Here is a 14,362-nt window from a genome sequence, read left to right on the forward strand (position 1 = left end):
GTGTCTATTCTAGGGCTGCAGTGGTGATGAGCGAGAGATGGGCAAATCTGTGGCAGACATAATCTCCAGGAGGGAAAAGCAAGTCCTTGCAGAGGGCCAGGAGCCAGCACACTTCTGGGTGAACCTGGGAGGAAAGTCCCAGTATGCCAGCAGCAAGAGGTCCTATGCATATACTATATTTCAATCTTCATAGCACTGGTTCTTCTGCAGTCCAATAGTTTACAGTTTTTTTTTTTTTTTTTTTACTCTTTTCCTTTTCTTGCATATTCCTAAAGTTTAAGTGTTGAAGAAGTCACTCAGTATAATAAACAACATGTTTAGGATCAATAAAATATTTGTTGGCTGTTTAGCTAGGCTTCCAGTTGAGTTGTGGGCGCGTGATGTGATTGAATTTCCATCACGGTGTATCCGGCTTTCCTTACTTATAGTACGGATAGCTTCAGACAAGGACGTTGTTACTGATAGTTAATGATCACTAGATGGCACATCTTGCACATCCCTCAGTAAAAAATAACCATCAAGTATTCAGACAAACCATAGTATAAATTGTATTTTAGATGAAGCTAACTGTTGTGTTTAAAGGAGGGAGAATTGTAGTGGGAGCACTGGGGTTTCACGTGTGACTGTGTGGCAATGGCAAATGGTTTACGTGGCTCATGGGTCAAGTCCCCTTAAAATAATTTTTCTTATGGCCCAAGGGAGGTCAAGACCGGCTCTGGGAATTTGAAAATATAAGTAGTGTTTGCTTCTGTGACGTGCTTATGTGATACGACAATGTTCACTGTTTATTATCTGTTATCCTAGTTGTAGGCCTAGTAGATAAGCCGCCTACTGGATTTATCAAATGCAAATTTCATTTGCACACATAATGCACAGTTGCTCATGCGTAGCCCGGGATCCACACTGGGAACTGGAGTCCCAATGTTAAAGTAATTAAATGACAAATTTCAGAAGAAATATTTGATTTTACAAACTAGTTACACTTGCCTTTCATATTTGCAATACTTGGACCGTGCCCTCAATGTTCTCCTTCCATTCAATGCCCCACTCAAAATCTGTGGAGTTAGGGTCATAGTACAGTGAAAGTATTTTAGGTGCATCATACCTGGAATGTAATCCTTGTTATAATCTTGTCTCATGCGTCTGCAACAGTTCAAGAACCAATGTTGTGGATTCCATGAAAGTCCACAATGATCCTGGTGATTATTTCATTAGAATGTGTGTTGTCTAGCCCTTCAATCATTCAGCAAAATTGTTATTTATTATAAAGGTCTTACAAAAGTTGCAGGTTATACTGTAGTTGGTCTATAAATGTGTAGCTCGACATTAGCAACATATTTGCTGACAATTTGTTGTCTCCACCCTTACAAAAAAGAAGTATATTAAAGTATACTATAAGTATGCTAAAATATGGATAGTTCACTTTTGATATACTCTTAAGAAGTATGCTTAGAAAATAGTTCACACTTTTGATATACTTTTAAGAAGTATGCTTAGAAACAGAAAATGGTATACATTTCTTCTGGAGTAGGATGGATGTACGTTTTCTATTATTATACAGCAAAAACAGTCAAAATACTTTTAAAGTACATTACAGGTTAAATGTTTTATATCCATCTTGTAAATTCTAATTATTAATGTATAGGAAAATCTATCATGCTTTGCACATTGAATCTTTTTTGGTACTGAAGCTGTAACCTTAATTACTGCCAAAACATTTTGAAGTGTCTTGAGCCTTTTCTTGAAGAGCTTGTGTTGGGACCGGGCGCTCTTGAGCGGTGGGACCACCAGACGGTTGTCAGAAGAAGAACGTAGGTGGTGGGTGGGGGTGTAAGGCTGGAGCATAGACTTGATGTCCGTTCACCGCTTGGAAGGTCAGTACCAGGGTCTTGAATCTGATACGGGCCGTGATGGGAAGCCAGTGGAGGGAGATGAGGAGTGGGGTAACATGGGAGTGTCTGGGTAGATTGAAGACCAGGCGAGCTGGTGCCTTTTGAATCCTCTGGAGAGGGCGGGTTGCGCATGCTGGGAGACCGGCGAGCAGTGAGTTGCAATAGTCCAACTTTGAGAGGACAAGTGCTTGGAATAGCAGCTGGGTGGAATGCTCAGACAGGTATCTCCTGATCTTCCGGATGTTGATGAGGGTGAATCTACACGACCGGGAGACCGCAGCAATGTGGGCTGTGAGGGAGAGCTCATCATCCATGATCACCCCGAGGTTTCTGGCAGAGGATGAAGGGGTCACCGTCGCAGATCCCAGGGTGATTGAGAGATTGTGGGAGATGGAGGGTTTGGCCAGGATGATGAGGAGTTTTGTTTTGGCAAGGTTCAGCTGGAGGTGGTGCTTGGTCATCCAGGCGGAGATGTCTGTGAGGCAGGACTCGATCCTAGCTGAGATCCGTCAGGGGGGGAAGGACAGGTAAAGCTGCGTGTCGTCAGCGTAGCAGTGGTAGGAGAAGCCATGGGAGGTGATGATTGGTCCACGCGAGGTAGTGTACAGGGAGAAGAGGAGGGGTCCAAGGAAGGAGCCCTGTGGGACACCAGTGGAGAGCTGGTGGGGGCCTGACACTTTGCCTCCCCAGGAGACCTGGTAGGATCTTCCCAACAGGTAGGATGAGATCCACTGAAGTGCAGTGCCAGTGAAGCCCATCTCAGAAAGTCTGGCGAGCATGATTTGATGGTTAACCAAATAAAATGCTGCAGAAAGGTCCAGCAGTATGATGACGGATTACCTTGAAGCCGCTCTAGCAGACTGGAGGGCAGTGGTGACTGACAGGAGGGCAGTTTATGTGGAGTGGCCAGTCTTGAAGTCTGATTGGTTGGGGTCAAGCAGGTTGTTCTGAGAGAGAAAGTTTGACAGTTGGTTAGATACAGCGCGTTCAGTTGTTTTTGAAAAGAAGGGTAGCAGTGATACTGGTCTGTAGTTCTGGAGGACGGCTGGGTTAAGGAAGGGTTTTTTGAGTAGGGGGCTAACTCTGGCCTGTTTGAAGGCAGAGGGGAAAGTGCCGGTAGTAATACAAGAGTTAAGGACATGGAGAATAAAAGTTATGATGGTTTGAAAGAGAGGGGAGGGGACTGGATCAAGTGGACAGGAGGTGGGGCGATGAGAGAGAATGAGGTCAGAAATCTCTGCCTCGGACAGGGGAGAGAAAGAGTTTAGACATTTAGTTGGGTCAGTCATAGAGGGTGAGTGGGTAGGAAAGGTGGGTTCAGGGAACCGACTGCTAATGTCAGCAACTTTCTTCTCAAAAAAGGAGGAGAAGTCGTCTGCTGTCAGGCTGGAGGGCGGGGGGAGGTGGGTTAAGAAGGGTGAAGAAGGTGGAGAAAGGTTTGTGAGGGTTTGAAGCAGAGTTTGATTTATTTGATTCAGGAAGTAGTGGGTTTTAGCACCAGTTATGCAGGCAGAGAGGGATTTAAAGGTCACATGAAATGCTGTTTTTGGATGCTTTTATATAGGCCTTAGTGGTCCCCTAATACTGTATCTGACGTCTCTTTCCTGAAATTCAGCCTTGGCGCAGAATTATAGCCACTACGAGTAGTCCCACAATGAGCTTTCCTCAGAACGCACTGTTTCTGTGTCTGTAGCTTTAAATGCTAATGAGGAGGAGAGAGGCGGCACCATCCGCTAATGTTTACAATGGTTGTATCGCAATGGCTCGTAGACCCGTTGCTGTAAGATGCCTCAAATTTGCAGGGTTATCTGATAACCCTGGTTTGCAGAGCTGCACACTCAGTCATTTCAATGTGGGGAAAGGTGGATATCGTTGAATGTTAAATAACCTCCTAAAGTGAAGTTTTCATGTCATGTGACATTTAAGGAAGGAGTGATACTTATCAAGATCCAAACCGTCTTTGGACTTGTGTCATCTCCTCTCAGCTGCCCGAAGGGTGGACCGTTCTTCACGAATAACATCCGTGAGCCACGGGCAGGAGCTAGAAAATTGTGCAGGCCTGGTTGACAGGGGACAGAGAGTGTCGAGTGAAGCAGTTAATGTGAATAACAGGGTGTTGGTGGCAGTATCAGAAGTGTGGGACATGAACTCGTCAATGGAAGGGAGGGAGGATGTTACAATGGAGGAGAAATGGGAGGGGGATAGGGAGCGGAGGTTGAGGTGGAAAGTTACGAGGGGATGGAGGAAGAGAGACAAAGAATTGGATAAAGAAGTGATCAGAAATGTGTAGTTGGGTTAAAGAGGTTAAGTCAGTGATACAGTTGTGTGTCAAGATGAGGTCGAGCTGTTTTTCTGCCTTGTGGGTCACTGGTGTGTTCAGCAGCATCAGGTCGAAGGAAGTCCGAAAACTTGAAGTCGACGGCCTGCGTTCATTTGAGGTGGATGTTGAAGTCCCCAAGGATTATCAGTGGGGTTCCATCATCCAGGAGGACGCTGAGGAGCATGTCCAGCTCCTCCACAAAGTCGGCTAGCAGCCCTGGTGGGTGATGGAGTACAACTAAGAATGCTTTGATAGGATCAGTTAGCATCACATAATGGTGTTCAAATGATTTGGCAGTAATAGAGAGTGGGGTGGATGTGTATTTAATATGTGGGGAAAGAAGCAAACTTGTCCCACCGCCTTGCCCGGTTGAGTGGGGTGAGTGAGAGAACGAGTGGTTGACTAAGAGAGCAGCTGGAGTTGCAGTGTTTTCTGGGCGGATCCATGTCTCTGTCAGAGGAAAGGCGTGAAGAGAACCATGGGATGCAAACGCCAGGATGAAGTCTGCCTTGTTCACAACAGACTGGCAGTTCCAGAGCCCTATAGAAAGAGAAAGGGCAAGTGTAGAAGATCTGGATAGGTAGCTAAGGTTAAAAGTGGACCGTATATACTTTGTTGACATGTCTACGAGTGGTGTAATGAACAGGAATGCTGAAGAAACACATGCTAGCTATGAATGTTTCTAGGTGGATTACAATACAAATAGGTTGATACTTATCAGAAGAGGTGATCCGCCTCGTCGGCCATCCTCAGTGGACTCCTGCAGGTACACTCCCTGTCTTTCTTCGACCGAGTCTTCGTGCACCGAGGCTGCCAGATGAGGCTGCCACTGCAGTGCTAACCGCCTTAAATATGCAAGGCACAGATGACGACATACCTAATTATGTAAACAAAGCAGGGTCTGCACGGCAGCAAGTACCCTGAAACTCGATCTATAGCTAGCTACCTATTGACTAGTTTAGCTGCTATACCCTAACCCTCTGCCGTTGAGACTAAGTTTTAACTAGACACAATAATGAACAAAATCTGACTACTCACAGTGAGATGACAGTCCCAATGTACTCTCAGTAGGACACAGTACGCAAATGTAACTTCGTATGTAGTGTTTTGTGGCATGGCAATGTTCATTGTTGTTGTGCTGGTTTACCATTGTAACCACGAGTTAAATGACTGTTACGTTTGATCAGAATTTTACTCATTCATTTTTACGACATGAGTGCTAACACAGTAATTAGCTTCTTTCAGCTAACAATCTGTAATCTGTGTCACTTGACAAGGGCCCCCGTTGTCTTCAAGTGACGCAAGATCGGCGGGTTTAGGGGCCCCTAAACATTTAAATATATTAGTAATTCATAGTGCATGGACATTTATTCAGTTTACTTCTTGAAGTACTTACATTAATTCAAAGTGCACTTGAGAGTATTCCAAGGTATACTTTTAAGTACTTTAGGAAGTATACTTCATGAACTGAAAGTGCACTACACAGGCTACTTGACAGTATACAAAATTAAACCTCAAATACACTATAAGTGTGCTTTAAAGTGTACTAAATTACTTAAAAAGCGGGCCAATTCAGTTTACTTAGTAAAAAATAGTATATAAATAAGTTAGTGGTGGGCCGTTATTGGCGTTAACGTGAGACTCTTTTCGGGCGATTAAAAAAATATCGCCGTTAATATATTCTCAAAGTTGGGTTGGGAGCTGGTTCTATACTACGCAAGCTATGATGGCTATGATATTTTAGCGTGGATGTATACCTAGCCGAATTGCACTGTAGGGGGCGAGAACAAGTTTTCAAACCTGTATGGATGCCTTGTGTATGAAATTATCACATCAAACGTGACGTGCTAACATGGATGCAGTTATGAAGCCGTCTGGTTTGCTTCATTTTTAAGAAGCTTCCCAATGGAAACCTCGAGAAGACTAAGAGTGTTGGCACCTTGTGCTATGCGGAATTAGTTTACTGTAGGAGTTCTTCCAGTCTCAAATACCAACTAAACGCAAAGCATCCCTTACCTAATGCGGAAAATGCGGGGCCAAGCACTGATGTAGCGCAGGGGACTAGTCGTTGTCAAACTACTATGTTTGAGTGCAACTGAGGCAAGCCCGTCAGCACAGCTCTATCAGCCAAGCTAACTAATCTAAGTACATCTTATTGAACATTATTTATTTTTATCACCAATTATTATTGTAGAACAGCTTTCTCAAGCAGTTTGTGATGCATTATGGAAACAGGATGTAAGGATGGATCACTTAGCAGGCAGGCCGGAAAGAGTCACAACAATTATAAAAAAGGGTTGACTAGGATTTATTAGCTTGACGTCGGATCATGTCACCCATCCACAACAGTGAGGCTAGCATGAGTGAGAAACATCTCTCTTCAGACATCTTAAATACAGTTACTGCACATGTTCAAACATAGAATGCACAGAATCGCTTCCTTAACGGATCTTCAGTGGTCAGTACACTGATACACTACAATGTTCAGCAGGTGAAGTGGTTGTTAATTACATTAGTCCCAGTTTGTACACGTTTTGCCTTACTGTATCCTAACTGTCTGGGCTGTGTGCTATATTCTGCTCAGAGAGGGCCTCGCTGCAGGACCTCTTGACCTTACAGAGACTCAGGCTGCACATGTACACAGAAAATCTGCCTTGCAGGAGATGAGCCCCTGGTCTAATGCGCCACCTGGCTTGAGTCATTATTTGGGTAGCACACATATTCTGAATGCGGAATTCAAATGAGCCATTTTAATCTAGATTTATCTAGATTAACGCCAAGATTACAGTGAGTTTAATTAGGCAGAATCCCAATACTCCCCCTTACCCCTTCCCCTTTACCGCTTCCCCTTTTGCACATTTTGCACGTTCCCGTGAGAGCTAGTGGTGTCCCAATACTCTTTTTGAGCTAGGGGTAGGGCTAAGACTAAGGGGTATACACCCCTTAAAACCAAGTAAGATCGGGAGCTTACTTGAAACCTAGGCTATGTGAATACTGCGCGACCGGCAACAATGGCGGCCAGATCATCCAGAGAGTCCGATAAATTTAATATTTTCGGCTTAATTAATTGATAAAACAATTATGACAGTCTTGTTTTGTGTTATACACAGTCCTGAACATATATATTCGCAACCATTTTCCTAAATGAAACGTTTCTAAAAATCGCTAGTTTGGTACGCTAATGTTACAGTGCTCAATTGCACACTCCCGCATTTAAACTTCATTAGCAGCAAATTTTGTTTAATATCAGTGCATAACACCACTTGCTTTGGAGATATCGATACATGCTAGATGACGTACCTGTAACCAAGTGGCGTCCCATTTCTTAGGGATATGTAGCCCTTACCTCTCAGTTTTGAGGGCCAAGAACTAGGGGTAAACTAAGGGCTCGGGGTAAGGGGAAAGGGTAAGTGGGAGTATTGGGATTCGGCCTTAATCCAGATTTTTTAAAATAATAAATGCCCACTACTAAAATAAGTACACTGCTAGTATACTTTAAGTGCCAAGATAATAGTATACTTTTTATACTTAGGTATACTTACAAATTAAACTCGAAGTATACTTCTTTTTCGTAAGGGCAGTCAAAAGTATCTAGTGTAGCGACTCGGACAAAGGGAGTTTTGGGTTAGCGAGTCAGCAGCATATAGGCCTATATCTATATCTATAGATAGATATAGGATATAGGTTATATGCAATTATCCTGGCAAAACAGTTAGTCTATAAGTGTATAAGTTTGGAACTTCAAAGCTAGAAGATACAATCTCTGCTTGCTCTCCCGTTTATCCTGCTCTCAAATGTTTGCTCCCTGAACAATAAATTGGACTGTGGCTTGTGTGTTTACATCAACACGAAATTGTGCAAAAACGTTTTCATCAAATCAAACCTGCCAAGTGTGAACACACCCTCCGCCCCATAGGGATGCTAACCTCCACCTTCAAGAAAAGGCTTAAGACGCACTTGTTCCGAGAGTACAACGGTACATAGGAATGATTTGCTGGACCTGATGTTAGTTTCCTCCAGGAACACAATGACTCTTACTGAGGGACTTGTTGCTCTTGTTGGTTAGTTGTAACTGATTATATCCTCTTATTGTTCTTCCCATTGGCACTTATTTGCTTTTCACAATGTATGCCTCATGTTTTGGCTACCCCCAATGTTTTGGGGCTACCTATTGACCATCTCGTTGTTATGATCAGTGACCTATGCACTTTTGTAAAGCTCTCTCTTGGAAGTCCCTTTGGATAAAAGCATCTGCTAAAGGAATAAATGTAAATGTAACCCAGCTCGCCTTATTCAACCCAGCAGTTTTTCATAATAGTTTTGGGAGAATGAGCGGCGGGCTGGCGCCCTGTTATATGAAGCTTAGCGCAAGTTCAGTCAGGCAAGACTGATTCCTGCACTTGGGCATACTCGATGATGTTTCACTACTTACTCCCCCCGCTAAGAACGCTCTTCTTTCCCTCTTTCCTATGTTGGGTTGTCATCTGGATTTCAGTTAAATTAGCGCTCCCGTCTATCAATTAACGTTGGCTGCCGCCACCGCCACCAGTGTCTGGACTCAGTGGGGGATTCTTCTTCAGATGTCGGGCAGGCTTCCTTTGATCAATAATTCCCCGTGGTATCTAAGCTCCAAACACTTGTAGTACATTTATCGTTCTGTAATAAACATCACTTTACTCACTTTAATCAGGTCTCTCCTGATTGAAATAGGGGGCACCTGGCGGTGGTTACATGTTTGGACTTCAGTGATTGGCTTTGTGACCATAGCGGGGTAAACCAATAGGAGCAGAGCCCCTAAAGGGTAGAACTCCACAACATAGGTTTTTTGCAGCGGTTGGCATGCGCTATTACCATCACCTTCTTTTCCAAAAGTAGCGCACTCCGTTCCACTCAGAGCTTGAGTTATCTCCATAACCACCATTCTCATGCACAGAAAGCAATTTGTAGTGTTGTAGAAAACGCTTTCAGCCTCCATAGACCTACAATTAAGAAGATCAAAAATCAAAGCTGTTTGACTATGTTGTCCTGTTAATTTCTATGGAAAGTGCTTTGTGGTGCATTGAGGATCAAAAAAACAAGATTTGCTCACTGCCACGTTGAACTTCCAGCTCGTCCAGTTTTGCACAGCACAGTGCTGTGCCCAGGGCTTCATAATTGGTCAATGCCGTCTTTGAAGTGAGCAAATAAATGGGGTCCTAGTTTCCCCAGTTTGGATTCCTTTCAAAATCTGCAAATTCAGCCTTCTTCTATGAAAAAAATAATATTTGGAGCCAAGTTTGAGAACAGAAAAAAAAAGTATTTACATAGATAGTTTGGGATATTTAGACTTGAATTAATAAAATGCCAAAGAGGTGCCAAAATGGAAATGCAATACCACCTAGATCCATCAAGGTCTTTGCTTCAAGCCGAGGAGTGAGGGATGTACGCATGGAAAGTCTAATCAGCACACTAGTGGGTGTAACTTGGGAGAGCTACAGGCATGGCCTTGCTTGAAAATCTTTTTGACCCAAATTTGCCAATGAGACACGGCCAAAAGTGTGAATACGACAAATTGTAAAGGCACAAGTTTTGAAGACACAAATCTGTTCTGCGCTTTTGAAAATCGGTTTGGAAGATATCCCCTTCTGGATCCTGTTAAGTGTTCCCAAAAACGCCTAAACAACATACCCAAAGTAAATTGACTGCTGTTCTTGAACCATTTGGAGTACATGCATGTAAATGGACTCTTTTGAAAGCTGACACTCTAAAGTTATATTTCTTGTTGTCAGGACCCCTGTCAGTCCTACTGGTGTTGACTGACCTTGAACACAAGGAAAGTGAAAGTTTCTATTTCCACCTAGAATTTGTGTTAAAAACAGAGGCCTGAAGAGGCCTAGAGGTGGTAGGTATTAGCTGGAAGACAGCATTGGACCACAGTTTGAAGCCTTACCCAATTCAAATCAAAAGTCAAACATAATACCACAATATCTTCATATTTGACAAAGGTTTTTATAAGAGTACATCCAGGCGTTTTCTTTTGGAGACTCCAGAATTACCCTTGTAACCAAGGTCAAATTCTTAGTATAAAAAGGTATAATTGTTATCTAAAATGAAAGGTGGTACTTAGAACTATCATATATAACACTAATAAACTAATAAATCCCTCATTAGTATTACTGAAACACAAAAACTGAAGCATGAACACATTGGCTTTATCTGATTCCCAGGATTGGCACTCATAGAACACTGACATATTGCGCAATCAACCTTTATTTTGAAGGCTCCAAAACACCTAGCATATGGGGTATCGCCATTTACAGCTAGCTCTAAGCTACAAGGATAGCTAGCTCATTTCGTAGCCAGTCTAAGACAGTTAGAAAAAATGGTGTTGGGGGTGGGCGGGACGCACAGACCTAGTTGGCGTTAGAGGGCTGTCACCGGAGCATGGAAGCTCCTATTGGGTCAAATGAGACGTTGATCAAAAGCTTCGGGTGTAGCGGCCATTTTAAGACTATCCTCGTCTTTCTACACTGCTCAGATCTCTTGCTATGACCGATTGTTTGTGACACACATTTTTGTTTTGTTTTTGACGGAGGAAGAATAAACAAGATCGTGGCTATGTGTATGGAAGCAAATCGTGACCAAAATTCAAATGAAAATGCTTTTCCATAGATGCTTTTTCATTTTAAGAATGTGGCTGCATTATTTGACTCATAAATAAAATTAGTAATCAATCATCCTATTTGCATTTTAATTTTCTTCTTTAAGACTGCTCATTCTTTCACTTAATTAAAATGAAAACGAAAAAGGCATTTGAAATTTAATTTTCAAAATATGCCCCAGCAAATAGATACCAAAATTCAATTTGAAATGTAAAATTTGAAAACGCATTCCAGAAATGCGTTTTCATTTTAAGAACGTGGCTGCAATATCGTGACCACAATTCAAATTAGTGCTGTCAGTTTAACGCGTTATTAACGGCGTTAACGCAAACCCAAATTAACGGCGTGAATTATTTTATCGCGCAATTAACGCTCTTTTTGGCCTAGCAAACTTTGTAGTTTTTTTCACATGCTGTTGCAACAACTACCGACGTTAGAAAAACTACAACACCACACCGGATCTAGCTAGACCGGAAACAAAACAACAGGCACGCCAAACACTCGTTTGGCTTGCGAGCTGGCTAAAGAGTAGTAGCAGAGCCCGTTTACGGATATTAGACAATCTCTAGTAGTAGGCTAACGTTACGTTTTGAGTGGATGACGAGCGCGAGATGCCGAAATGGATGCCAATAAGATTCTGAATGGAAAGTTTGCTTTTAAAAAGTTGCCAAATGGTTCTATTGACAAGACCAGTGATCTGTGTGTTTTGTCGTTGTAAACTGAGCTATCATCGAAGCACGTCCAGTCTGAAATACCACTTGATGGCCAAGCACACAGCTGATGCGAATTCTCTGCCCCCTCGTCAAAGCCAGGCGATTGCAATGTTGTTTTCAATAAAAAAAATATTTGCACAAAGCAATCCGAACCACTTTTCTATGTTGATAAGAGCATTAAAATTTGAAAAAAGATTGGGACAAAAAGAAATCAGGGACATTTAGAATAGATAAAAATGTGCGATTAATTGTGATTAATCGCGAGTTAACTATGACATTAATGCGATTAATCGCGATTAAATATTTTAATCGTTTGACAGCACTAATTCAAATTCAAATGCATTTCCAGAAATGCATTTTCATTTTCAACAACATGGCTGCAAAATCTTGACCACAATTCAAATTCAAATGCTTTTCCAGAAATAAATTTTCGTTTTCGTGTTCTGCCCGCAAAGAACTGCCCATAATTCGAAAACAAAAATGCATTCTGAGCGGCGCAGCAGAGTGACGTCAGTGGCCTCTCTTCTTCAGCTCCCTGCTGACCGAGCTACCCATCTTGTTCGGTAGGGGGCGGTGTGCACATACGCATTGCATTACATGGCAAAATTTGCAGGGAAATTGATTGAATTGCCGGGTCTTTAGAGGACGCATCACAGATCATGGCACTCCCTCAAATTGTGCAGACACTGATAGAATTAGCTGAGCTGGTAGAAACTAATTATATATCTGAGTCTGATGCCCGTGACCGAGTAGAACAAACTGAGTTGCCTGTTGCTTGAGGAAGACCCAGATCATCTGGGATAGCACACATACGTCTTGCCGACGTCCGCCCGATGTGTAGAAGATACGTTGGCAAGATGTAGTATGGAGATAGTAGCTATTTGATCGAAACTGACTTCCAGACAATGTGTGGACGATGAATCAAATCACACCCGGCCGCACTACAGATATATTCTGATAGATAACTCCTTATACGCTGTTAAATACTAGGCTATGTCCGATCTCTCAGAAAGCAAATATTTCACTATCCATAACCGATATGAAATGTCACTTAGCAAATGAACATAGCCTATAGGCTGAACATTGTCTCTTTATTCCTATCAAAGTCAATGAAAAATATGCTTGACCATACAAAATTGGCTATTAGCAATACAGTAGCTAGCTAGCGTGACTTGATTCAACCTGGATTTTTCTGTGTGGGTATTATAATTAAGAGACACAATTGAAGTTCATGATTTTATATCAGGCTGGATGTTGATGGCATCAAGCTCTTAAAAGAACTCCAACACAGAAAAGAAAACAACGAAACATAAATATATAGGCTATAGCTTTGCCAGTTGTTCCACGTCTTCCATCGGTCTCCGCCGCCCTCCGAGTCTGTCTCAACTCACTTGGTAACAGTGACTGCCGATTTTGGCAAAGGAGAAGACACAAGTTTTTACAAGTTTCATAAGCACTTGCTCCATACTGTTCCTCCAACGAGCAACTGAGCTTTTGTTCTGAGGTAAAGTTTGGTTGTTCTGAAATCGTCTACTTTTCCCTGTGAAAGCAAGCCGTTTCACCTGTGGCCTATTTCAGAAAAAATCTGAATTTCCGCAATCTGAATTTCAGCAATCTGAATTTCAAGAATCTGAATTCCTGCAATCTGAACTTCAAGAATCTGAATTTTGGAAATGTGTATTTTTGGATCAAAATAATTCAGTTTAATTAAATTCGGCATACAAATAATTCAGATATTATATATTAAAAAGCCAAATATTTTAGTTTTATGAAATTCGACACACAAATATTTCCAATCTTTCATATTCAAAGTTCGTTTTGAAATGTGGTTATGTTGAATTCATCATTAGAGTCGGACACGGTCTAGGGGCACACTTTGTACATCTTTACTGTGTCTCCCCCACACATAGCATTTCACTCCACTCACTTTCTTCCAACGTCAGAACCACACACCCCTGTCACAATAAAAGCCCACAAGAAAATACCTTACAAGTATCTGCACAATTTGAGGGAGCGCCATAATCTGTGATGCGTCCTCTAAAGACCCGGCAATTCAGTCAATTTCCAGGCAAATTTTCCCATGTAATACAATGCGTATGTGCAAACCGCCCCCTACCGAACAAGATGGGTAGCTCGGTCAGCAGGGAGCTGAAGAAGAGAGGCCACTGACGTCACTCTGCTGCGCCGCTCAGAATGCATTTTTGTTTTCGAATTATGGGCAGTTCTTTGCGGGCAGAACACGAAAACGAAAATGTATTTCTGGAAAAGCATTTGAATTTGAATTGTGGTCAAGATTTTGCACCCATGTTGTTGAAAATGAAAATGCATTTCTGGAAATGCATTTGAATTTGAATTGTGATATTGCAGAGGATATATTTGAAAATATTTTGTACACTAATTTACCTTTATGCAGTCATTTCCAAAACTCATACCAATTTAATTCATACCAAAGCAATCTAGATGGATGGATGGCACAACAGTTAAGATTTGTTTTATTTGTGTTGAACTGTCCCTTTAAGAATCCCCTGTAGTTCAATTGTATTTACAGTACAATCAGCAACAGATGCATTTTACCCAAAATGTTCATATTCTTAAAGTATCCACAATGTTATTGTGATCCTCTAAGACTTCAGGAAGAGCACAGCAACATCACCCCACGTCTCTTTGAGTGCTCCAATCAGACGGGACGTTTTCTGGCAACAGAGATCACAATCTTCAACCAGACAGATCTCGATGAGGATGATATAATGCTGCTGGATATTTGGGATATGGTAAGAACTAAAAAATCTTTGCATT

General features: G+C 42.1%; 1 protein-coding gene across 1 annotated transcript in view; it reads left to right on the plus strand.

Moving 5' to 3' along the window:
- The window catches only part of vil1 (villin 1), a 117,437-nt gene that overhangs the window by 87,084 nt on the left and 15,991 nt on the right, over positions 1 to 14,362 (plus strand). The window contains exons 16-17 of the mRNA XM_084689292.1: positions 14 to 159; positions 14,193 to 14,337. Coding sequence (XP_084545418.1) covers positions 14 to 159; positions 14,193 to 14,337 — 291 coding nt within the window. The remainder of the gene's footprint in view (positions 1 to 13; positions 160 to 14,192; positions 14,338 to 14,362) is intronic.

Source organism: Hypomesus nipponensis, chromosome 23 (genome assembly GCF_054491055.1).
Source record: "Hypomesus nipponensis isolate SF chromosome 23, ASM5449105v1, whole genome shotgun sequence".
NCBI classification, from domain to species: domain Eukaryota; kingdom Metazoa; phylum Chordata; class Actinopteri; order Osmeriformes; family Osmeridae; genus Hypomesus; species Hypomesus nipponensis.